General features: G+C 35.6%; 1 protein-coding gene across 2 annotated transcripts; it reads right to left on the reverse strand.

Moving 5' to 3' along the window:
* Positions 1–2,531: 2,531 nt before the first annotated feature.
* On the reverse strand, positions 2,532–27,277 carry LOC129756254 (uncharacterized). 2 transcript variants are annotated; one of them, XM_055753061.1, is made up of 4 exons: positions 26,750–27,277; positions 4,081–4,729; positions 3,764–4,016; positions 2,532–3,701 (listed from the first exon to the last, which is right to left on the reverse strand). In XM_055753061.1, exons 1-4 carry the CDS (start codon positions 26,914–26,916, stop codon positions 3,523–3,525), a joined length of 1,248 nt encoding a protein of 415 aa, XP_055609036.1. In that variant the 5' UTR covers positions 26,917–27,277; the 3' UTR covers positions 2,532–3,522. The 2 variants fall into 2 exon arrangements, with proteins under 2 accessions (XP_055609036.1, XP_055609034.1); XM_055753059.1 differs by lacking the exon at positions 26,750–27,277 and adding an exon at positions 26,026–26,613.

A 27,277-nucleotide genomic window follows, 5' to 3' on the forward strand; every position in this document is an offset into this window, starting at 1 on the left:
TTTGTTACGTTTTGGATATTTCTGGCTCTTCGGTCATGTTTACATATCTGACCAGTTCTCGATTTGCTTAAGATAGTGGTTGTTATTCTTTATTTTCTAATCCTAATCTGTGTCTCAACTCATGTTTTTCTTCAAGGTTCATCGAGAAATCTTGTTCTCATTTTGAGCGAAAGGCATTGCGAAAAGATTTTATCGAGAAGTTAACATATTGTTACTGAATTATCTTTGATATTGTTGAAGGTGTGCGATTCATATCACTAGACAAAGGCCAACCGTACAGTGACAGTATTCAGAGCATATTAGCACCAATACCAGAACCAAATCCATGTGTCGAAATCCAAAATCCTTGTCCCTCGATGCTTGCAGCAGTCAGCAGTCGCATTTCACATATTTATTCGACTCGGGCAGGCAGCAGCGCGGCGCATAAACTCGAAACTCTAGTTTAGTTGCCAGCCAGCCACCAATCGAAGCCATAACTAGCAGCAAAAGAAGCAGAACATTGCGCTGGGTGCATGCAGGCGTGAGTTGAATTAGTAAACACACTCTTCAGTAGTATCAGAGTCAGAGTCCATCTCGAGGGTGCACTAAGCCTTGTCGTTCCACCATTATCAGTTGGTCCGGTTCTTCGAACAAAGACTGAGCACTGCGAGAAGTATGAGTCAATTTTAAGTATTACCTACTTATCATATCTTGGTTGAAACTTGCTGTGTAAGTGCGCGCAATTGAAGAGACGTCGTCTTCCCGTTCGATTGTATTCCTCTTTCTGCTTGTGAAAAAAACGAAAACATCACTCAAATTCAAAGTTAACAGCAACAAAAACAAACAACCAAGGCAGGAGTGCAACAACGCAATAACAAACCAGCATCAAATCGAATCGAGAAAATTTGAAGGGAGGAAAACTGCCGAATCCCCTAGAATCACGTAAAAGGAAAACTCGAGTTTGTGTCAGTGTGTGTGCCCGAGGTTGACATCAGTATCAGCATCTATGTAAGTACACGTGGTCCCTTTCTTCCGCATGTTCATCCCCCCATTATTCTAGCGTCTGTTGTTGTTATTATTGGAGAGAACAATGCACTCGCTTGCTGCTGCCGTTGCTGTAGGCAGGTAAATGTCAATCAGTGAAGAGTGAAGAGCACAGCAAGCGCTTGTTGTTCTTGCACAGAACCATGCGTGCAGTAGCAGCATGGCGGCGCTTGATGTGTTTGTATTGGTGAGACAGGGCCAATAAAAGTTTTTCATGAGAAAATGCACAAGCTGTCTGGCTCGGGTTTTTTCAGGGACAGATTTTCAAGGTTTTCCTTTTGTGAAATTTTGAGCAACTTTTGCGAAAGCGCTGCAATCTGTTAGCAATCGAAAAACAAGTCTGATTCACCCATAATCAATGAGCCTTCTAACATTTAAACCTCCCTGATAAACATTTTCCGGGAATGGTTTTGTTATTATTTTGTGGGTGTTTCTTCTTCTTACAATTCCGGCACGAGCGGCAGGTTCAATGAACAGTTTGCGAGGAGTCGGTCAACAAAAAACAGCTGAGCGATGAGAGTTTTCTGGAGAGAGGATTTCTAAAAAGAGAAAAAAGTGCAACCGATGAGAGTAAGACTGAAAATGTGAGCAGTTCTCTCAGAAGAGAGAGCTTCGCTGTCAGAAAGGCTTTCAAAATGGAAAGCTTCAAAAGCACAGGGAAATTTTATAGCAACAACTGACTGGAAACGGAACTAACAAAATTAAAGGAGACGCAGCATGTTTCGTTCAACAAAATTTCATTCATTTTGTGAAATAATCTGAAATCAGAATTCGGTTCAAAGTCAATTTTCGATTCTTTATCAAAATTTGGAAAATTGTATTTAAATTAAAAAAAAATGAAACCGAGTTATTGATCTTATATATTAGATTTCAGATTCAGATTTGAGATTTAGATTTCAGAATCGAATTTCCGATATCAGATTTTAATTTAACACAATAAGAACTGCTATAAAATCTAAGCCGGAAAACACCGTAATTATCTCTGAAACCACTTGACCAAAATCTACTAATTTTGCACCTTTAAGTTACCAAAAGCATTATGTTTAAGTTTTTCGAATAAAGTTTTATTATTAAATTTAAAACATTGTGGTTTCCTACTTCGTACTACTTAGTATAGCGCCGAGCGAAAAAAAAACGAGATATCTCGTAGTTGGTCTGCAATATGTTTATATTTGGGATACTTAAATAGAATTTCAGGATTAAGATTTTTCTTTACCTTTCAATGACTTTAACTCAAGTCCTAGATTTTTTTTTATTTGATGTGAGTCCATCAGGAAATGTTAGATTGCCAGAGAAGTAAAAGAAAATGAAAGAGAAATATTTGAAAAATGTTGAACAAAAATTTTGAACACAATATGTTTCCACTAAAATATTCAGAATTTGTTAATGATTCCCGTTTTCGTGTTCCATTCAAATTCAAAAAATTTTTTTTTTGGTTTTATTTCTGGCTTAACCAATTCTAAATTAAGCAAAAATAAAAACAAAGTGTTTAAGTTTTACAAGTAGTTTTATTTATTGTATATATGTTTCCATTTTGTCACGCAAACGACAATAATATTCAACCTCATTTTGTTTTACCAACTTTGCTAAATGAATGCTTTGTAAAAAGACAAATGCGAATTTTGTTGTCTAAAAAGTGTCTTCTGTAACCTTTTGCATATTTCATGTAGAGAATGAAACTTAATGATTTTCTTTTAGAAAAGAAGAACATTTCTATTTGCAAATATGGACAAATATCGGACTTCCTCTTTCTTAAGATTAAAGAGATTGGACACTACTGAATCTCAACCTAGGAAGTGAAATGCTAATAATTTACACAAAAATGGATTTTATTTCAATTTTCCGTTTCTTCCTCAGGATTTCCAACCGTTATCTTTTTGTAAATCTTTTCAACTTACCTCCAATTGATACAACAGTGTAAAAAGAATTGATTAACTTAAAATTAAAATCGAATAACATACCTACATGTACAAATAAACTGACAACTTTCACTAATCATTTAAATTAAAAACAAATTTATAAGAGAATTGAACACTTATTCGGTGTGTTTTTTTGTTTGTTTTTTTTTTTTTGTTTGTAAAGAGTGCTTCTCCATAAGCTCGACTTATAATCAAAGTTATTTCTTTGCTTTTCAATTGTTGAATTTAGAACCAATATGATTAAGGCTTCAATAAGTTAGGCATGTTTTCTGCTTAGAAAGCATTAATTAATGAACACAGTTTTCCCTTTTGTTTTGTGCTAGGAAAAGCTTTCACCAATTCAATTTAGGCACAATAATTGCGATTTAAAAAGTGAAGGATTAATCCGTCTCTTCATGGCTTAACTTTTGCTTTCGTTTAAAGCAGGTACTTATTCTAATTGTGTGTTGATTTTTTTACAACGACTTTATTACTATGGCTTGTGTTTTGTTGTTTATCTTTGATTATTGAATACTGACTAAGTACTCGAGGACTATCCCTACTTTTTTTATACATTCGCCAGGGCCAGAGCATGACTACTTTATAGGTAACCCATCCGGACCATATCGCGACAGACGCCCTTCATCCGTTCGATGTAGAGCGGATTGTACAGCAGCTCCACGGCAAATTTGTCCAGATCCTTGAGCTCGTTTTCCAGGGCAGCCGAAACATCCGGCATGTCAACGCAGCAGGTCGAGTGCAGGGACATCAGGGCCATTCCTGAAGTGCATAAAATCACACATTTTCATCATGCTTCATAAACTTGAATTCCTCAAACTTACCGAATCCGAACCGGCAGAACTTGTTCAGGTGCTTCTGAAGACATTCAAATGGGAACAACAGTTGCCCGTTGCTTCCCAGTTCATCGATCCGTTCCACGAGGGCACTGTGATACGCCTGGATCAGCTCCGGCAAACGCTTTCTCAGCTCGGCATCGGTACAGCAAAAAATGAAGTAGGACAGATCAATTACCGGTGTAGCACACCGGGAAACTTGCCAGTCCAGGAAATTTAGCTGCGTCGAATGCAATTTTGTCTGCAAAAAAGCAAAATCACAAAATTAAAGCCGACCTCAAAATTCCAAACTTAAAAATTCAAACCTCCCGCCGGAACATGATGTTGCTGATCCAGCAGTCTCCGTGACAAACTACGGCAGCCTCCCGATTCAAGCAGCACTCCACCATCGCTGCTCCATATTCGTCCCGGAAGCGGAACAACCTCTTGATAACAGCCTCGTCACCTTCAAGCGGTTCCTGTTCCAAGGTTTTAATCGCATAGCCCACCTGCCGTTGCAGAAATCCTTCGAAATCCGGGTGCAATGGAGCCACGAAAATAGTCTCCCTCAGCTGCCCGACAATCTGGTTGAAGATATGAGGCGCTTGGTCTTTCATTGCGAAAGAAATCGCATGGAAATGTGCCAAATCAGTTAGAATCTGCCGCACACTATCGTAATCCAGTGGTTCTGTGCGTACGAAATTTTCATAACCCTCGGCAACTAAATCGTTCAGCAATATAAATTCCTGACCCTCGGTCGTATCAGCTGCCAGCACCCGAGGGTAGTGGTTGAAAAGGCGACTCGGTTTCAGGCCACGGGTTTGTTGAAACTTTTCGAACGTTGGAAGGACGATGTCGAAGATGTACTTTTCCCGCTGGAAGTGAGCGGAACTGTTGTAGAGGCTGCGTCGAAGCGGCGTCGTTGGGGCAACCTTGGCGATCAGGCTGACGACCTTGGGAACGGCGACGATGGCGCTGGAATTGAGTTAAGGGAATTGATTATTACTTCAAGTTTATAATATGTTTCGTGTATATTGCAGAGATGAGATGAAGGGTGTGCAGAAAATAAATCAAATTTAATGAAAAAATAAAATTAAAAAATAGTTGTACGGCAACACTGAAAATAATAAAATAAAAAAAAATCTATGGCAACGTTTGTTATTTTGGCAACACTAGGCAAAACAAACAAAACAAGGTCAGTCATTGGTCTATTTTTGTGAGTGACAGACGTGTATGAGTGAATCTCTGATTATACGACATATATGTTTTGTATTAAGAAAAATGCAGAAAATCCGCTTTTCTTATAACAGAAACAACTATCGGTAGTTAGCATCAAATGTCGCAAATGGTTGTCCCAATTTGCAAATAGAAATGTTCTTCTTTTTTCAAAAAAAAAAAAATCAATAATTTTTGTCACACGTTAGACACTCTCGACATGAAATATGAAAAAGTATAAAAAAGACATTTTTTCAAAATTCGCATTTGTTAAAAAAAACATTGATTTAGGAAAGTTTTTGAAACAAAATGACGTTAAAAATAACTTTTCCAACATATCTTGAGAGATCGCGCTTATTTTATGTTCTTTAGTTGAAGCGTACAATATTCAAGATTCAACACTCCTCAGTAATCATCCCCCCTTACCTTAACTCAAAAAAATGGAATGGTTTCTTGAAATACTGATGGCAGATCGAATGGTGCAGGAACGGGGGAAGGGGGGTTTTGGGATTTAACCCCCCCCCCCCATAAGGGTCCAAAAAATTACATGCAAAATGTGCTTCTCTAATCTCAAAATTTTAAATTTTTAATCAAATTTTGATGTACGACTAAAAGTGAATCAACAATAACAATCTCGACTCAGAACTAAAGCCAAAACCTCAAAATCTCATACCAGGTCTACAATTCTACTTCAGATTTCCAAAAATTTCTCTGTTGATAGATATTTAAAGACTGTACTTGAAAAACGCTATCAAAAGTTATTCACAAAAAAAGTTGGTGTATGAATTTTGAGCACAGTCCTTAGTCTCGAATATCGAATTTTCAATAGGATTAGACTCCCTAAGGTTGCGTGCTTGCCCGGATTTTGCTCGAATGATTTCACCTTATTTCACCAAAACAACAAAGCAAATTTCAAATTGCGTGATAACAATTATGTATTTTGCGTCCAACACAATTTTTTAAACATAATTAGCGCTCATATTTTGGATTTTTTCTGCATGCATAATAGTTTATCCAAATTAACTGGCTGATGTGTTTCGATGGAAAAAACAATTTTTCTATTTTTTTTTTATTTTGATTTTAATTTAAGATCTCCTTAATTTGCCTGATTATTGTCTAGATTTTGGGTTGTAAACTTTGAAATCGAATGTTCGGATTTTTTCAATGTTTAAAGATAAAATAGCCCGGATCGGTTGTACTCCATTCTCCCGAAAACCATTGACCAGGATGAAAAATCACCAGAATTTCAATCACCAGAAAGCCACTTCCCCAGATTTTTTTTCCCTGAAAGCACCATTTACCAGAATTTTTTTTCCCAGAATGAACCATTTCCCAGAAATTTTTTAACCAGAATGAACCATTTCCTTGAAAAACAAATTTAGAGATCAATTCTACGAAAATACTATTAAAACATCTTTGTATTGGGGTTAGAAACTTTAGTTGCTGCTCTCTTTTTAAAGCATTTGCTTCTGAGTTATGTTTATATTTGGTTTGAAACGCTGTCTAGGAATAAAACTGAAATTCAATTATTTTAACAAATTTCATAAAATTTTGGAAGGTGTAGCAAAGCACACCGGGTCAGCTAGCCTTATATAGAAAAACTAGCAGACCCGGTAAACTTCGTCTTACCATGTTAAACTTGGCGTCCATTTTCAATTTTTCCTAGTTTTTTTTTACATTTCCCTTCTTTCCCTTTACTCGAATCGTCCTGCTTAATTCTATCAAAATTAAACCATAGAATTTTAACTCAACGGGTCTTTTAAAATCCAATTTTTGTTACTTGTTCCATAAATAACTGTATGTTGATAATATGTATGTTCCATTTGCTGTATTCCATTTAGTGATTTATTCCGTTTTGTTCGAGTTCACAATAAGGTTTAAACCGAAATAAAAAGTATCTCATTTATTGGAATATATTGCTTATGAATCTTTGGAAAATTTTTGAAGTGTTTTCCGAATATTTTGTCTAACGCAGCGCTTTCAGCTCCCAATTAGTTTTGGATGGTGTATTTTTAAGAGCTGAATAATTGAAACACATAAGAAAAGATTTTTTACTAACCATTTTCAAACAGCTTTTTATTCATCATCCTCATGCTTCAAAGCAGTTTGAATAAAAATCCATATTTTCACCAAAATCATTTCCAAAAAGTTTCGCCTGATACTTAAGTTTACACATTACACACTTTACACATTTCAACTTAAAATGTTCCCAAACAGCATTTGTCATGGCAATAAATCTGACGATTTTGTAAATTGCAAATTTCTTTTTTTTATTCAAGCAACAAATGCAAATTAGTTCATTTGATTTCATTTAGGATTATGTAATATTTTTAAGATTAATAACATTTAATTGAAAAGCAGATTTTTTAAAATTTAATAGATCGAAATGAAATAATCTGTTCAGGCTTTGATGGTTTCGTGAGTTCATTTCAAAAATGAAACATAGGGGCAAATGCAAACGAATATCACCACAGTTCAACTTTCATATTTTCTGAAAAAAATCATATTTTCAAAAAAAATATTAGTTATGTTGACAAAAAGAAATATCGAAGTGTACATTTGTATCATTTATTGGGGAAAGTGATAACACATAGGTCTTTTTCAGATGCGTCAGTGAAAAGACGTTAAAATGAATTTAATACTTGTTCTTGTTTGTCTGTTTTATCAACTTTTATTGATATATAGTTTTCTCCGGAATAAATTAATGTTTGGTACTTCAATTTCACTGAATGCTGTTCAACCAAAAGACCTCGATTAACAAAGACATTTACAATTATTTTGAATATCCGCTTCAGATTCAACACTCGGGATATCCTTTCTGGCCATTTTGGAAATAAAATTCTTAAATTGTAGATGTTTCATAGCTAAATGGCGCGTTTTCACTTATTCCACCTAAGAAATTACAGGAATTAAAATTATTTTTGACACTTTCAAGTCATATTAAAAGTTTATAATAAAAATCTGCTGCCCCTGGAATATCAATCACAAAAAAACTTTTCAACAAAAAAGTGAATCAAAAGTCTCTTCTATATAGCCAAAATATGTAAAACAAAAACACACTTTTCATGTTAAGTTTGTACTTGAATTGTGTGTGCAAACAAACAGTAAACGTGTAAACAGTTTTTTGGTGAATGATTTTAAAAAAAGTTTTAAGTTTATTCAATCAAATTTTTTTTTGGGCCCAACAATTTTTAGATGAAGAATTAATGTATACACTTTTCGTAAAAGTTGAAAGTTTGCACTTGCTCTAGTTTACTTTCTTAATTGAAAATTCTTCCGGAAAATTCATATCCTCACTTTTATAGAAAAGTAGATTATTTTATTGATAACTTCAACTTACGTTTGCAAAAAATCAAAAAGTTCATTCGGCCTTTAAAAACTTCAATCCTATCTAATCTATTTCAAAGAACAGACTCTCGTTCAGTTAATGTGCCAGCGTTCTAGGCTATCGGATTATACGAAATTGAATGTAAAGCTTCCCAATTTCTTATTTTCAAACGTCCAAAAAGTGTCATTATTTTATATTTATCATTACCAAATTCATATCTTTTGGACAACAATTTACTACTTAAATTAACACGAATTAAAAATTGTTTTAATATTTGAAATCGTTTATACATCTAGGCGTTATTTATTACCATGTGCTGTGTACAAATAAGTAAGGAAAAACCACATCTAGGTTGCATATCGCCCCAACGTGCATAAGAAATATAGGTTCTTGGTTGAGAAATATGCGCCTAATTTTTAAATTTTTCCAGCGATCAATGAACAGTATGCTTTGGTTACTATTATCATGCAAAGACGTTTGCTAGCGACGCCTCGCCCATAGAGACGAAAAACAAACCCCTCGAAGAAAAGAAAATCTCTAAAAATGGATGCCTGACTTTACAATTTCAGATTTTGGCAAAACAAATATTATATGTTTTATTCGATCAGCAAAATGTCTTCCTGAGTCACATCTAGGCGTCATTCATAACCATGTGAGCTAGGAATCAAGAACAAAAAAAATCACATCAAGGCATCCTATCGCCACCACTTGCATTGAAAATATGCTTGATTGAGAAATACGCGCCAAAATATTCTCACTGATCAGTATGCTATGCCATAGTTACTATCTTCTAACGACGTCAGGTCGCGACGCCTCGACCTTGGAGACGAAAAACAAACCGCCCAAAGGAAAAAAAAAATCTCGAAAAAATGGAAGCCATGACTTTCATTTCATTCAAAAAACTACAAATTTAATAATTACGGACAATTGATGCGACTTTGTGTTGTTTTTATTCGATATAAACCGATTCGCATGGCTACAGAATATTCTAAAAATAATTTCATTCGAATCGTTTGGGTCATTTCGGAGGAGTAGTACTACAAACACCGTTACAAGAGAATTTTATATAATAGATGAAGGGGTAAATATGTACGTACAGTGTACGTCGTACACGATCTACTCTTGCAGGGATTATTCGATTTGCATACAATTTTTTCATGTGTTCGTTTTCGCGCAGAGCAGAACATGACGAAGATATTAAATATTTCGAAAATGTTTTTGTGGAATTTTAAAATAAATTTTTAGTTTTCATTCGTATCAAATAAAAGTCATGGCACCCCAAGGAATATTTAAAGAAGGTAGTGCCAAGGCAGCCCTACTCTAGTATTGGTACAGGCTGAGACGTCACAATCACGAACAATCTGTTAATTTACTAGGAAACTTATCTTTTTCGTTGATAATTCGAAGAATCTGCTGGAAATTTTCCACTTTGAAAACATGTTATTGTAGAAGGATTCTTGCTCTTCAAGATCGGTACAAAAATGTTGCATTTTTGAATAATTTTTCTATAAAATAGACTATCGAAGTTAGACAAAATGGTGGGTTTTCCCCACTGAAACTTGCAAAACTTTAAAATTATTTCAAAGTCTTCCATGAAAATGTTCAAGTCAGCGCAGTTTAAGCTCCTCATTACAATAAATGATCAAATCACAAATTTTTAGACAAAACAATAATGTTTTACTGGCATTTTATCACAATCATGGCTAACGAAGCTAACGAAGAGTGAAAGTGTTTGAGATGTTCATAACAGAAATTGAAATGTTTTTAATCGTTAAAAATCTGTAATACTTTTTTATGATAACATTTGAATCAAGATTAAATTTTTAATGAATTTATTAATTTAGTTTCGACAAACCATACTTTTTATGGGCATTTTAAGTCTAGGTCCAATGAAAGGAACCAGTTCGGTACCAAAATAGGAACAGTAGGTTCAAAGATGGAAATTTCGATCATCCATATCTTTGCAAATCTTTCGATAACGGTGAAACCTATGTTGAAAATTTTCATTGAAACTTGCAGATTAGATCATGAACTTTAAATAAATTTCCTAAAAAATGTAAACCTCACGCCCATTTATGAGAAAAACATACTTATTCTAAAACCACCGCTTAAAGGGTCCAAAATAGGGCAACTAACCCTATTAGGCGTCCAAATGTAGCCATAGAAACTTATTAGTAAGAATGTTTGGGACGCAAATAAAGTTGTTTATTATTTAGAACTCATAGCTTCGCCGTTCTAGGCATCAGGAAGAAAAAGCGTAAATCAAAGGGTGCTTTGAATGTGATTTTTTGAATAACATGAAACGTTGCATGTCGTCGATGAGTGGCGACTTCAACGTCGAGACGCTCATGAACGTTTGTGATGTAGCAGTGATTTTCACACTCGTGCAAGGATAGTTTTGTTCCCACCTATAGTCTTATTAGCCGCTGGTAGTGTTCGTGATATTATGCTGGTTGTTTCACCAACACTTTTCAGTTTTGGGACAATTAACCTCAAAAACGACGATGTTTGTCAACTGGCTGCCCTTTTTTTGTACCGAGAGTTTTTGAGGTTAATTGTCCCGTCTCATTTGTACACGCTCAGCAAGTGCGTGTAAGAAATGTCAAAAACAACTCTATAGATAAAAAACATAGTCTATAGGTACCTAATTGCTTCAAAATCAAGACAACTTAAAATTTTTTTAAACCGATTTACCCAAACTTTCCAGATTTCCTGGTTTACCTAGAATTGCCCGGATATCTGATATTTGATGAGATTTTGAGAAAGGTCCGGTATGACCCGGTTACCTGAATGCCATGAAAAAAAACCCGGATTTTGCCCGAGTTCAATAACTTTTTCCGCCAAGTAAAACAAAAATCTTCAATTTAGTTATTTTAATTTTTGGCATTTGAAAACGATTGTTTTAACAAAATAATCATGAACGGTTTTTAGAATCTTGAAATACGATTCAAAATCTGCTAATGTGTTTCGAAGAAAAAAATTGATTCAAAAATTTTTAATTTTCGATTTTTGTTGAGTTTTTTTATGACTTTGACCAAATTTTCTCGGATAGTTCCAGGATTTTGGTTAAATTTTTTTTTAAATCAAATGCCCGGATATTGTCTGGTTTTGAGATAAAACAACCCGCATTTGAACGGTTCGGTTAAGTGCAGGAAAAAAAATGGTAACCTTGTTAACCGTTATATTGTTCGTAAATTTTACGGCTATATTAACGAGTGTTAGCGATGATTATGACGACAAATTTGATATGTTCCAAAATTTTCAAAGTTTTCTTTTCATATTTTTAGTAATACCACGAAAACGTCTTATTGGTAATTAGTATAAGGCAACCTTAAATTGATTGAATTGATATTTTTCTAAAAGTAAAGAATAGATTAGAGATTAGATTCCATGAGAATTTCTTTTTTTTTCTAAAAATAGAATTGGAAAAGGAGGAAACTTTAGAAAATCTCCTCTTCTTTATTTCATGCAAAGATGCTTTAAAACCTAAACGGAACTAAGAATACAAATAAGAGTGTTTTTAAATTTTAATTCTTATTTTCAGTTCGAGATATCAAAGAAAATGAAACTATTGAATAAACGTTTTAAAAAAATTTAATGACATATTCCTAAAGCCAGTTTGTGAACATTGATTAGAAATATCAATCAAATTCAGAATAAAAATTTCAAATTTTTAATTTAATTTTTTTTATCATTGAACTAAGAACTCAAATCATTTTTCATTGCGTAGAATTTCAGTTCAAAGAATCTAAACGAGATTTACGAGAAAGAAAAATTTAAAAGTCACTAAGAAAAAAGATCAACGAATAAAATCTAAGTCTAAAAATTTATTTACAGACTCATAAAACGCGGACTTTGAATTTATAAAGTGAGTTCAAGGAAGAAATCATGTTTTAATTCTTCTCGTATATGGAGAGTTTTGAATTCCTTTTTGTAAAACACAAATTTCATAACCCTTTGATTTGAAGTAGCTGTGAATTATAATTCTATTAACATTTTAAATGTTCTAATTTTCTTTGTTCAGAACTTGAGCATTCATATTTTGATAAATATTATAACATGTAGAAAGAAAAGATGATAATATGATTCAGAATATTTTATAGGAAAATTTTTTGAGGCTGTTCTTCCTACTCCTAACTTCCTAACTTCAAAACGCATATTGTGTAAAAGGTTTCTTTTTTCATCAAAATGAACGAGCGAATTTTTTGCAGATTTTAAAATAAAATTAAGGTTTTGATTTTAATTTTTTTTGAAAACGACAAATCTTGTTCTAAAAATTCAGTGTTTGATTTGTTTTCTTCATACTGGAAATCTCTCTAGCAACAACTTTGCCGAAGACCATCAAAACCAATTTGTATTTGAAATACCCGACGTTTCCACCATTTTCAAGAAATTGTTAATTTTATTGAAGTAAAAAACTTGATCATTTTACAAAACCATGGCATTTGTCGACTCCTTACTTCTGGTAACCTAAAAAGTTCTTTTTAATTCATAGAAAAAATTATGCATATTGAGTCACCCGAGCTTTACACGACTGTAAAATCCAACAACTTTCGATCTCGAACAATATTTCTGAAAATAGGATCATTTGCTTATGGCAATCTGAGAGCACTCTACTCGTTATGCTCTTAGGAAAATTGGTAGCCAGAGAATTTTCCAGTACGTTCCATATATTCAATTTAGTTTTGCATTGTTGAATAGAAAATATATTAAAAAAAAACAAAACAGTTATGTTCTCCGAAATAAATATAAAAAGGTTCTCCGCCTTTTATATATAAAAAAACATTCAAGCCGCAACCAGAGTACCTGAATCTCACACGTGCATTTTATCTTAAAAGGAATTTTTTTAGACTAGACTACATGCGATTTGAAATTCGAAAAAGTCGTTACTAGGCACATCCTCATATGACATAACCTATCATTTGAGATTTTTCATTATGTTCTCTCGAAAATTTGAGCAATTTTACCATGTATCTTGCTCAACAATCACTGTATAGTACACAAAATGCAAAAAAAAACTGTTGCGTAAGCGAACGACAGACAGAAGAACTAATTTCCGGTTTGATAACAATATTTTATTTGCTATTCAGTTGTGTTATTAAATCCCTTCGAGGAAGACAAATGAAACCCCAATTAGGCTAAGTGATTTTTAACTTGTGTGTACATTCGTGTTCGGGTATTTTACAAATTCGTGTTTATGTTTATAGTAATGATTTTCACTTACGTTTAGTGTCCTTCAACTGTAACTGTGCCTGTCCTCGCAAGTAGCAACGATCCGTACTATTTATGACTGTAGAAATTGTACATATTAGGTTAGGATTCAGTGTACGTTTTGGCACTCAAGTTACCTGCTAAATTAACAATCACTTTTTAGTTTGTTCGTGCAATGTTTTACTCAACCGTACTGATCGTAGTAGTCTAATCTAGATTAAGGTAATTGTTAAATGTTAAATGTTCCACTTCTTGCGCTGAATAGTTTTAATTTTACCTTTCACTCCTACTCTCACTAGCTATTCAGTTAACTTTCCCTACACGAAACGTGATGTTGTTTTGTTTTTGTCCTTTTGGGGCTTTTCGCTCGGACCAAGGTGATCCATAAACCTAGTGTTACCTTTCGCTGACAGTTGACAGCAAGTATCGATGACGAGTGAGAAGGTTGTTGTTATTGGGGAGGTGCGTCATTCTGCACCGTCGTGACAAAAACATTATGAAGATGGAAGAAAGACTCGATAAACAAGCTCTCATGGGAGCTGACTTACTTGAAACTGGCTCATTTTTTGTAGGAAAGCCTCATATTTGTTGATTATGGAAAACCATGTAATATGGGATTCGATCAACCTGCTGCATTAGTGCAGTAACAAAGTCATTGACCACCGAATTTGTCAATACTGAAGCTTTCAACTTACGTTGCCAAAAGTAAATAAACTATTTGATGTGCCCAACAAAAAAGAAACCTCTGTTATATTTGCAAAGTGTCAACATACATACGTCACGTTACTTCAAAGTCCAAATAGACGTCAATCAAATTTGTACGTAACAAAACATGCAAAATCATCACCGGAATACCCACCGAAACCGATACCTCGAAAGGTATCTAGCAGTGGTCAGCATTTTGCCAACACCTTCCGAAATCCGATCGATCACTCGTCGTAGAATCGTTCTACGATGGTGGGGGCTGATGTGAAATATGATTTGGGCTCGTTGGGGTTGTTTAAAGGTATTACCTATTTGTTGATAAACAATCACCGAGGTGCTGTTGCTGGTATAAGCAGTTTGACATTTTTCAAGTGGTATCGGAGTTTTTTGTGCTATTTTTTTTCGTATTTAGCCCATATTTTCCCATTGCTATCGAAACATGATGTGGCTTGAAAATTGAAAAGTATGAACTCAACTATACAAACCGGATTAAAAGTGAAGACATTGTTTTAAAATTTACTCATGACCAATACTCACGTTTGTCGATAAACGATTTCCAAAACGTTTCGACATTATTCCGAAAATTGATCACACATCAAATGCAAACACCAATTGTCTCTTCCCAAAGCCAGGAGAAAGCTTCACTCGAAAAATTCGTCACAACTTAACTTACCAAACGCCCGCCGTAAGACGTCAACGACGTCAACAAACAAGACATGTGCCACAACAACGGACCGAAAATAAACAAAACCGAACTGACCTATCCACAGTTGTAAAAAGTTGAATCTGTTGGCGTTTTTTTTGGGGGTTCGGTTTGATGAAGTTGCATGAATTAACGATGACAATCAAATTTCGGTTCAATGACCGATTCAAAATAGCAATGTAAATAACATTTTGATGATGGACATAAATAATTTAAGCGATGGATGATGCAGTTCCAGCGTAAACATATAAACCTTGGTCTACTTTATCGACAACAGTTTTTTTGACAGGTTATGGAATGTCATTTTAAATTTCAAAATTTGTGAATGTTAGAAAACAGATCTCGAGTTTAGTTACCAGCCAGAAGCTCTCATATGTGATTTATGTGAATTTCATTTGAAAGCAGTTTTTAAAGCTTGAAAACAATTTTCGAGACAAACTACAAATTCAACTTTTGAATCAGTGTTTCGTAAGATAACCTTGGTGAGAGAATCCTATATAGTTCATCAATTAACATTTTCCCATTCCCTTTCTGTACTTCCAACTGTCATGTTATAGCATTTTTTTCCTGAACGATACCATAATTTGTTCGACTACGAAACGGTTTGGAAACAGTTGCTTAACCTCCACGCATGCCTAATTTGCATATAGCCCTGCAACGAGTTCATCGACCTGGTTCGAAAATTCAAAATTCAAGCCCGAAAAAAAAATTGGCACTCGTAACGAAAACCCATTCATTACCTACACACAAACAGGTCTCAGAAACTGGCTTTCAGTTTCGGAACCTTCACGCGCCGCGCCGCCACCGGTTTTTTGGAATAAAAGAGCATCGGATAAGAAGTGCGTACGGGTCCGCGAGACAGTTGCATATCGGCTGGTTAACGGTTACTTACTATGTAGCTAGCCAGTCAGACAGCCAGTAGTCCTGCGTCCGACTTTCGTTTTCATTTTTGGGGACCCCAAATTTCTCGTCACGTACAGCGTTTCTGCGGCTGGACAATGGAACAAAACCCACCTGAGATGCATAGATTGAATTGGACCGGTTTCGATCGGCATTGAGAAACATATGGTTACTGTGCGTCGCTTTGCGGATAAGCAAAGTTTGATATGTTGGTCCCTTTTAAGATCCACATGGCTTAACTGTGATCAGTGGCTTAACGTTCCATTAGCCATAAAACCAATTTTTACAAGAATACTCTAAAACACTAATGAGCAACCAGCGACTCGTGGGCCCCACCCATTTTTTTTTAAACTGGCTCAGCCTTTTTGTGCCGGGTTCCAAACTTTTCTGGAATTGAAGGTCGTTGAAATTCACCAAATTACAGATTGTTTTTACTATGTTAGTGGCTCGCAAAAAAGGAATTAAAAAAAGCTGAATGGTTGATTAAAGAAGTTGCTCATTCCTGCTCTAAAACATAGGTGGCCAGAATTTTCAACGAAAATTCAGCCATAATTTGAAACTGACAGCATAAAAACGTAATTTTTTAAAATGAAATTTCGCATTATGGATTATCCTCTGGGCTGTTTGTGTACATTGAAAATGTAAATGAAAAAATCGCCTCGTCCAGGGATCGAACTCGAATCTTCTGATCACCTCTCCGACACCTTCCCAATAGGCTAAATCGTCAGATGTAAACTAGTCAAGCAGCTGTAGCTCTTCAATTTAGTTGACTTCATCGAGTTGAATTCGCTGCTAGATTCTACGGCAGAAAATCTCAACTCGAATTCTCCAAGCTGCATCTTAGAGCTGAAGATTGCCGAAGACCTTGAACCTCTAACATGCCTCAATCAAAACTTATAACGATTTCCAAATTTAATCATTTAATTTATTATTTTCGTATCTTTTTTTTTTTTTTTTGGGTAGCACTTCTGCATACGGGAAAATACGCCAGCTAGCTTCCAACGTATAATGGCTCCTATACCCAACATCACAGAGAGAGAACAGAGGTCTGGCCCAGAACAAAAATGAGCCGAAAACGTGTGTAAGAATTTGAATCCAAATACGTTAGTACTTCGTTCAAATATTACTCGGCGTGTAGCCACTAGATGGTGCTGATTGCTAAGTGAACGAAAACTAAACGAACTGCCCCGTTACTGAACAGGGGTGCCAGGTGTTTTTTTTAAAAAACTGCTTTCAGTCTTATGCAGTGTTGTTTCATCAAACGACCGGCACCTTACTCAATTGACGAAGCCTCACTACTCGCATGACGGATAAAGCACGACAACAATCAACATTTCTCCATCATGCGACTGGCGAAGCTCCTACACATGGTCAAATTTCTCCTGAGGCCTGAGAGTGACTGGAAAATCTCTTCACACTTCGATCGGCTGCTGACGGCAGGTACAACTAATTGAACGACTTGCTGGCAGAGAGCAACAATAGCAATAAAAAACTGAAAACGAGCTTGCTGGCAGGAGCAACAATAATAATAAATGCGTTTCTTTTTCGTCTTCAGTTCGGTCGACGACTCGTTCGAATGCGATTGAAAAATGCTTGATTATGAAATTTTTTAGCTTCAAACGACTGGGGGTTGAATGACTGGCATACGAAGTGACTGGTCGTTAACGAACAGTCAATTGAGTTCGACGGACCAAGAGGCTCAACCGTTACAGTCATTTGACTAATGACGATGAATAATGCCAACCCTGGTCTTATGCAACTAATCCTCAACTTCCTAAAACGCAACCAATATCATAATTAAGTTAATTTTTAGAGGGATTTATATTTTCGATTTTAATTGGAAATCGAATGGGTGTGAAATCTAAAAGGGTTTTGGAAATATGTATTTGCGACAGTGACTAAATCCAAAATGTCACATGACTAACCTTTCCAGGCAGAACAAACCCGGACATTTTTACCAGAAATCTTTGCAAAATCATAGTTACTCAAGATTTTAGAATTAAAAACCGGGCTGATCAGTTTCAGGAGTGAACATGAATTTTTTTTTCTCGAAACACCTCTGTAGCATTGATTTTATTTATAATTTTATAAAATGGTTATAAGTTCAATTTGATTAAGCAAAAATTGTTATTTGATGCACAGAGAACAGACGTACAAGCTAGCCCACGAAACTTGTGTAAAAATCCCAACACCCTTTTTGAACTAATTTTTGTTTTTTGGCTACAATTACGCCTTTTCGAAAACTGGGCACTTTAAAGTTGATTTGTAACTCTTGAACGGCGCAATAGATGGCACTGTTTGCAGTCAGTTTCTAACGTATTTTTTTGGTGATAGCATTTGAAATTTTACACACTTTTTTGACGGTTTTTTGTTCGAGCTTGTACGTCTGTTTTCTGTGTTTGATGCAGAAATCATAAATCGTTAGTTTTATTGGAGCATTTGGTTTTGATTTCGCCAAAATTGTGTATATATCCCAGTAAAAACCGAGCCTTTTTTCCTCGAAATCGAAATTTTTTCCCAAATATTTATTTATTGATGTCTTTGACTGGGTTGTCATACAGACCATAGGTATTAACGTGATCTTAAATTAGGTTATAAAGTTGACTTAAAATTTGGTTACATCACGAATCAGACATTTTAATTTTTCTTTGGATACATTGAAGTCAAACAAATAAGAAACATCATTAAACACTTGGCAGCATCGTTGTAGTGGATGATTTTGGCCGAATACTGTTCTGCTTCTTGGTAGCCAGAAAAGAGTCTGGTAACGAAGTTGTCGAGTTGGAGCGTGTAGGTTCAAAGAGCAAAGCAGTTGCGGACAATCGATAGCATTCGTAATAATATCATAGACGAACATTCGTTGTAGATAAATTCTCCTTTGACTCAGCGACGTCAATGATAATAGAACACATCTATCGGAGAACGGTGGCAATCGAACGGGATCTCGCCAAGGCAGATGACGCAATGCGAAACGGAGAAATCTTTTCTGGACCCTCTCAATTCTTTCTATGTGAACGGCATGATACGGTGTCCAAACTGGTGCGGCGTATTCCAAGACACTGCGTACGAGCGAGCAGAACACAGTCTTTAGAGCATAAGAGTCTTTGAAACTCGGAGTATTTCGGCGAAGGAATCCGAACAAAGCGAAAGCCTTTGCTGTTGTTGTTGCCATCTGGGGGAGGAAGACTGAATAAAAAAAGAAAAAAATCTTTCAAACGTCAAATTTCTCTCATCAATCTACCGACCAGTGCGAAGGTTCAAAATTTTACTTTCTTATTTAGAGATTTTCAATAAAACATGTTTGATGCTGAAAAGCACTTGTTTTGCATTAAACAATCATTTAATTAGATTTTGTTTCACTCTGGCAAATTCTTGCATGTTCAGGCATATTAAGTCGCTCAAATTTCGTTGAAGTTTTTGAAGATGATAAATAAAAATTGTTTGATCAATGGTTGTTCTTGAAATTAGCTTCAATAACAGATTTAGATTTTGGGTAGTTCCCTTGGACCGAACAACATTTTATATAGTTCAAAGTTGATATTTACGACAGAGTTGACAGACTGGTATCGAATAATCTAGCTGTTGTATTCGATTTCGATGTTTACTTTTGAATCTGCAGCAATTAACTCAGAAGACTTAAATGTAGCACCTAAACAACTGAGTTACATGACTCGCTACACAAAATTGATCATCTAAAGTTAAAATTTTAACGATTACAATTTTTTTTTCTAAAATTGCTGGTTTTTGTCGAACAGTAAAAAAACGATACAGAAAACGATACAGCGAATTTCAGTCTTCCTCCCCCAGGTTGCCATATGCTGAGCGAAAGAGAGCTTTTGATCGAATGTTACTCCAAGATCTTTTATCACGGCTGTTCTTTCTAATGTAGTGTCGCGGAACGAGTAGTCGAAGGCAACTGAAGCTCTGGTTCTGAAAAAGCTTATACATTTACACTTATCGGCATTCACTTTCATCGCATTTGTTTCACACCAGAGCAATAACCTTTCTATATCCTCTTGAAGCGCTGCACAATCCACAATTGAGTCAATTACTCTGTAGAATTTCAGGTCATCAGCATACAGAAGCTTTGATGACTTAAGACAGGTTGCCAAGTCATTTACAAAAAGCACAAATATAAGCGGGCCTAAATGACTTCCTTGTGGGATTCCAGACGGCTTGTTGAACACCAAGGAATGTGTTCCACGGATGTTTACGAATCCATACCACCCCCAAACCTCGCTTTCCTAAATTTTTTCTTTGAAAATCCGCGTAAGCTCGTAAATAAAGGAATTCAATATCACAAAGTAATGTAAATCGAATTGTGGCTCAAGATTTCTAAGGAAAAAAGAAATTTTCATCAAATTGGCATCCCTGATAATGTTTTGAATTTTCGTCGTCACGTGGTCGAAAATTGTTGTTTACATAAAAATTTGCGTTTCACACGCTCCAATTTTCTCACTAATTTTAATTTATTAACTAGTTTTACATTTTACTCACATAAAATGTAACTGTAGGAATCGATGCATAAAAAAAAGTTGGCTAGTTTGAATGGTTTGAATCCTGAAGCTGAAATGAGTGTTTTCATCACTTCAAATCATACAATCATTCAATCAATCATTCAATGGTTGGTTTTGAATACTATTTATAACTTACACAGCAAGCACCATTTTTGTTTCCTACAATTCAAAACAAATATTTAAGTGTCTGATGTTCTAAATTCTAATATTTAGGCGCTTGGAAATGCTCAAATTCCTTAGTTTCTAGTAAATTAATCATTTGTAACTGATAAACCAACACACCTTTATGAAAAAATACTAATTTTGAATTAATTTGTTATCCTCTAATCAATTAAGGTTTCTTTATTCTTCTTGGATGCGTTGCGTGGCTTTTAGGTCTACAATTTTTTTTTCAAGGATTTCTATTTTGCTTCAAAAGTAAAAAAAAAATGAGAGCTCATAGAAGAAAAAAACCTAAGACGCCTCCAAATAAATCATAACTATGTGTATTTCGGAGAAAGTAAATTTGGTAGACCCGTGTTATCAATACCTCTGTAAAATATATGAAGAAAATTTGTGTTTTTCTTGTTGATAATTATAGTTCATCAAGTTGGATAAAGTTTGCACAGTGAAATGCAAACAAAGATAAGGATTTTACAGCCATTCCTTTAAAATGTTGGATCGATAGCTTTTCAACTGCCGATCAAGTTAGTAAGTAAACCATCTAAAACTTTGTCGTTTGTATACATAATGAAACTTTTCTATTTTTTTATTCAATTTCATAAGTTAATGCAATGGATGTTAAATACCAAATAACAATTCAAAAATGTTCAGACAGGTTGTACATTACGGCTTGAAAGTGATTTTTACCTTAGCGTGCATGTTTAACGAAAATAAATAAATCTTCGTTAAGTTTGTTTTTAGCGACATCTAGTGGCTATATGCTGAGTAATTTTTTCCTTTAAAATTACGGTTGGCATTTTTACACAAGTTTTGAGCTCCAGCCTGACCTCTGTTCTATGTGCCAACATGCAGTGCAGGGGTGCCATTTGAAAAGATGCGAAAAAATCAAATTAAATTATTCAATTTGGAAATCATCATAACTTTTGATTGACGCATTTTAGAAGTTCACGGTCTTCGGCAAAGTTGTTCTTTAAATCTTCAGCACTAAGATGCAGCTTAGAGAATTTGAGTTGATTAACAGTGAGGCTGTTCCATACTAATTTCCATAAAAACTTTGAATTTTTACAGTCCATTTAAATTGCACCAATCGTCCATTTAAATTTTGCACAGTAGTTATTGGGCCCAAAAGGAACCCAAAACCGTTTGATAATATTTTTAACCCGATTTTCATATACATAGTAATGACATATCTAGCGTAACATTTAAAAAGGGCGAAACTGCCAAATGTAAACAAATCGAGTTAACGGTCATTCCGGATTTACGCAGTTGCACTTTACCTAATAAACGCGGTTTCATCTTAAAATCGCTTAAAACTTTCAAAAAATTGATAAAATTAGAATGGGCGAAACTTCATGTTGATGCATTTTCGTTGGAACGTGAAGTTACGCCTATTCAAAATGGGGTTATTTTTTCTATTCGTGTAGGGCCAATAGGCGTAACTGAGTTGACCGTGTGTGACAAAACGGCCTAATTAGTTTTTGCGTGTGAGACAAATGAGCGTATACTTCAAAACCAAAACAAAAACGGCCGATCAATTGGGCGAAACTTGCAGGCGTAACTGAAATCGAAAACATTAAAAGGCGAAACTCGAAAATCTCGTAAAGTTAAAGATTTTGATAACCAACGAACAATAAGTGAATATAATGCACTTTTTTTGATTTTATTGAACAAAAAGTGATCGATTTTTTAAATAGTATTTGATTAGATGTTCCGAAATTTCCAACGCGATTTTCTCGTTTCGAGCTAACTGCTAGTTTCGCCCTTTTTAAATGTTACGCTAGATATATAATAAATAGTAATGAAATCGTCAAAAAGCCCGTTCAACAGCCAATTGAAATCGGTTTCAATCGATTTCGATTGGTAAATTGTTGTTCACTCAGCCAATGTTGTGATCGAAACTAATCCAATTGACGTTCAATGAAGCCAATCGGAATCGATCGAAACCAATCGAAATCGATCAAGCTCGAGAGCAGGATTCGTTTCTATCGGTTTCTATCGCACTAACACAAATGCAGTTGTTTACTGTCAAAAAACAGCTGATTCGGTTTTGTTTTTTAATATTCAAGTTTGAAAGTGATGTCATTCGGTGCGGTGTCCTCTGTCGTGTACTGAGTCGGTGGTGCTGTGCCGTGCTAAGTCGGTGTCGGTAGTGCTGTGTTGGTCGATGCTGGTCGGTGCTGCTGTGTCAGCCATGCTGTGTCGGTGGTGCTGTGCCAATCATGCTGGGTCGGTGTTGCTGTGAAAGTCGTAGTCTGCCAGGTATTCTGAGTCGATGGTGCTGTGCCAGTGAAATTGATGTCGGTCGATGTGGTGTCGGCGGTGCTGTGTCAGAGATGCAGTATTTTGTGATAGCCAGCCGGAAAATAGACACAAAATTTTCCAGAAATAAATAATCTTTATTAAAAAATACTTTATCCGTAATTTTTTTCATTTTCCTTTTTTGTGGGGTCGAATCATAAACTCAGTTTTTTTTTCAATTCTAGCGGAGACGCATCGGGAATCGAAAAATTAATTAAAAGTAAAATTTAAGACCATTACGATTTTGCTTCTTTTATATAAGAAAATTAATCCTGAAACCTCATAGAGTATAGCTGAATAAGAAAATGACAATAAAAACAGCGCGTTAGTATTAGTGTCTGGCCGTTCATTCAGCAGCCTGATAGAAATCGATTGAAGTCAATTGGAAAAACAGCTGATCAACTGTCAATCCATATCAATTGATTTCGATTCAGTTCTGTTGAACACACCTAAATAACACAATACCCCAAAGTGCTCCGATCAAATTCGATTGGATTTGAGTTTCTTAGAAACTTTTGCATAAAATAATAATTATTATTACAGAAAATAATTTCTTGTTTTCATCATATTATTCTTAACGCGTCTTTTTACATTTTAAGCACTTGATGAACGACGTGATCCTGTAGACGATATAGAAGCATTTTCGTGGAGCGGAAAAATAGCGATATTTTTTAAGTTAAAGGAGACTTCATCCTTTAACCAGGGGGGCCCAATATTTTGCAAAAATTTAATAAAATTGGAAGATAAAAGATGACTTTTTTTGGTCAAATTATTTTCTTTTATTTCACAGTTTTAAAGTGTTTGGAAAGAAAGATTCTAAAAGTTTGTCTACAACTCCATTGTCATAGAATAGTAAAGGCGTTTTTTTGAAAACAAAATCAATCTTGAGTATTTTTCACCAGCAATTAATGTAGAAGAAAAGTATATCTCTTAACGAACATTTTAGATCACTGTTTCCATAAAAAAAAAGTTGAGAGTTTGCCACTGCTTTACAAATATGACATTTATGGCATACATATTACCACAATATATTTTTATTTTGGAATTATTTGAAAATAATGAAAAAAGATCATTATCAAATGAAAAAAAAAAACAATTGGGGATAGTATATCTAAAATTAAACTTAATTTATTCATTTGATTCGGATGTTTTTATTTCAATTTTGCTGAAAAAATCCAAATCTTAAAGAGGCAAATCTAAGTTGATTATCAAATTTATCTGCAAGATATGAATACTTAAATGAATGAATGAATTTTTCAACTAGTGGACAAAAAAAATTGCTATGAAATACCTCAATACCGGAATCTGTATCGAAATTTTAAATTTCCGATCTTTATTCTGTGCTGCGGATTTGTCAAAAACAAAAAAAAAATTATAAAATTCCGACGTTTAGGTTAATCACGATTTTCACAAACTTTCTACTTTGTTAACATTTTTTGAAGACAATTTATGAAAAATCAGCCTAATTGTTCGAAGGTTCCAAAACTTTTCATAAAAAAATAAGTTGTGGTCGATACAAGTGAAACCCAAATGTCAAGTTTGAGCTCTTCGAAATCCCATTTCAATTATTGAATGTACAAATTCTCCATTCAGTTTGCAAAGAACTTCAATTTGAACAGGATATCGGTCATATTTATATAAGAAACATTCATGAATATTTTTGCATAAATTTTCAGGTTTCCATAAGCAATGTTTCTTTTTGATGCAGTTGATAGACTTAAAGTTATCTCCTTTTATGAGAACGGTTCGGACTTTCGAACTCCAGGAGTAAAATTGTAGTGAAGCAGCCTACCGGCCACCAAGATCAATCCAAGATCAGTTCGGTTTGAATTTCCTTACAAAATCTCAAATCACTTGCCACACCATAAAACAAATGAATTCTTTGAAACTTCAATTTTTGGAAATTGAAATTGTTCTTAATTGGATTTACTAGCATCGAGAACTTTGCTAATGATAATTTGATGCTGAGGTTTAGCGGTTCCCCTCATGTTTCATAGACACTAGACTGCCCCAAATGACCCGACTTTTGAAAAAGTTATACGCTGCAGGCTAAAATTGATCCTGGGCCTAGTACAAGATCTCATGCCAAATTTGGGCCAGATCGGACCACGGGAAGGGGTCGCTCAATGAGCCTGAAGTTTGTATGGGATTTTGAGACATTTTGTTCGAGAGAAACATGGAAATCCAATTTTTCATCAATAACTTTGGTTCCCGTCGGCCGTTTTCTTTCAAAAACGGGTTTTCTTAAAGCCTAAATTATGACAAATATTTCATCCGAAGACAGCATATCGATAAGAGTTAAGATAAAAAAGTTATAAGGCTTCAAAAATGGGCTAACTTTTTTAAGGATGGTATTCATCACTGTTAGTGAGTCGGGGCGGTCGAACATATTGACGCCTCATTAACAGTGATGAATACCACCGTAAAAAAAGTTACCCCATTTTTGAAGTTTAATAACTTTTTTATCTTAACTCTTATCGATATGCTGTCTTCGGATGAAATATTTGTCATAATTTAGGCTTTAAGAAAACCCGTTTTTGAAAGAAATCGGCCGACGGGAACCAAAGTTATTGATGAAAAACTGGATTTTCATGTTTCTCCCGAACAAAATGTCTTAAAATCCCATACAAACTTCAAGCTCGTTGAGCGACCCCTTCCCGTGGTCCGATCTGGCCCAAATTTGGCATGAGATCTTGTACTAGGCCTAGCATCAATTTTAGCCTGCAGCGCACAACATTTCACAGGTTTTGAATTTCCCATACAAATTTGAGGCTGTCTAATAGACACTTTTAAATATTCCTGAACTATGCACTTTCTAAAGTTTTGCTGCCGTTCTGGGTTTTTTTTTTTCATCTGATAAAATATTTTAACTTAACTTCTTTCTTGGAGTAACAATCGCATTGGCAAAACTCATCGTTAGCCTTATCACTCAGCCAGCCAACGATCCAGGTTGTCATCGGGTTTTACGATATCTTTGTCTGGAAGACCCGCAAAATTTTTGATAACAGCTTGCAACAACACCACTTTCGGATGACGATTCCCAAAAATCCGGCTCGGACTGATAAAAGCAAGGACAAAAGACCAATGCCCGATTGGAAATTCGCGAATTGCAGAAATTGAAGTAAAAAAAAACAATTCACAATGCTCTGTCATTGACTTTGGGGTTTACGTCCACTGCATTTTTGCAATTGAATGTTTTTTTTTAAATACACTTGTGACAAACGTGACTTACCCATCGGAATTGTTGTTATCGCAATCCTCCAGTTCCCGCTCACTCGGCGTAATTACGATCCGATAGACGTCGCCGGAAAAATTGTCCCCATTGCGGGATCCGATCGAGATTTTGAACTGCGGTTCCTTGAATCCAACGGATGCAGCGTGCTCTTTCACCGCTTTCATCACGTTTTTCGGTAGCTGTAGATTCATTTTGTTCTTGCTTTACACAATTTCTTCGTTTAGAAATTTCCACGGAATAAAATTCTCTCAAATAATTAGGAGAGCACGAAAAAGCACTAGTTCAAGGGATGGTTAAGTTTCAGAATAGCGCGCACTTCCCTAGCTTCCAATTCACAAACCGAAGGGAGAAGCAGAAAAAAAGCTTGCCCGGGAAGAGGGAGAAAACCCGAAAACCACTTGCTTAGACGAGCCACACCGCTCAACTGACCGGGCTCGCGCAAATTCGCCGATATTTAATGATGTTTGTACACAATACGCCTCACTCAGCTACTCAGCTCAACGCCTAGCGAGCGATTCGTCGAAAGCCTAGGCGCGGAAGCCAGCAGCAACGACAACATTCGACAACCGGGCCAATCTCTTGAATTAGTCTCCAGTTTTTTTCTGAATACAAACAAAATGCATCCCTGATTGATGCTACTCCCAAATATATAAAAACAGCACAATGCGCGGGGGGAGAAAAAATCAACACCCCAAAGATTTGCTCTAGTATATTTACCTACCAAGTGATCGAGCGTCTCCATCCAAATAGCGCGAATATGCTGGTGGCGCACATGGTTAGACCGCGTGATGACGTCCTATATGCACCCATGTAGTGCCGGGGCGTCCCGCTGTACATAAGACCTAGACCTTCTTCTTGGTGTGGATCGACACAAACCACTACAAACATTCCCGTTGGCCGGCCGCTTCTTCATCATCCAGCTATCTAACTTAGTTCAAAGCTTTATGTGCTTGCAAGTTCACGCGTCATTCCATTGCAACCCTTGCTTGCATCCTTCCATTCCACCCAACGACTCCCAAACGAGAAAGGGGGATGGATGGTGGTGAGTTGCTCTCTTGCGATTGTCGAACGGAAAACTTTACTCTCTCGTTCTCTCTATTTTTTTATGGGACTGCCGATTATGCTCTCTGTGTTTATACATGGTTGGGTTGGGATTATTCGCTCACTGCCACCCTTTTGCCTCTTCCGTGAACCGAGGGGAGGTATTGTTTTGTCAAGAAATGCATTCTCCGTCATCGCTAGAACGTGT

Source organism: Uranotaenia lowii, chromosome 3 (assembly GCF_029784155.1).
Source record: "Uranotaenia lowii strain MFRU-FL chromosome 3, ASM2978415v1, whole genome shotgun sequence".
In the NCBI taxonomy this organism is placed as follows: domain Eukaryota; kingdom Metazoa; phylum Arthropoda; class Insecta; order Diptera; family Culicidae; genus Uranotaenia; species Uranotaenia lowii.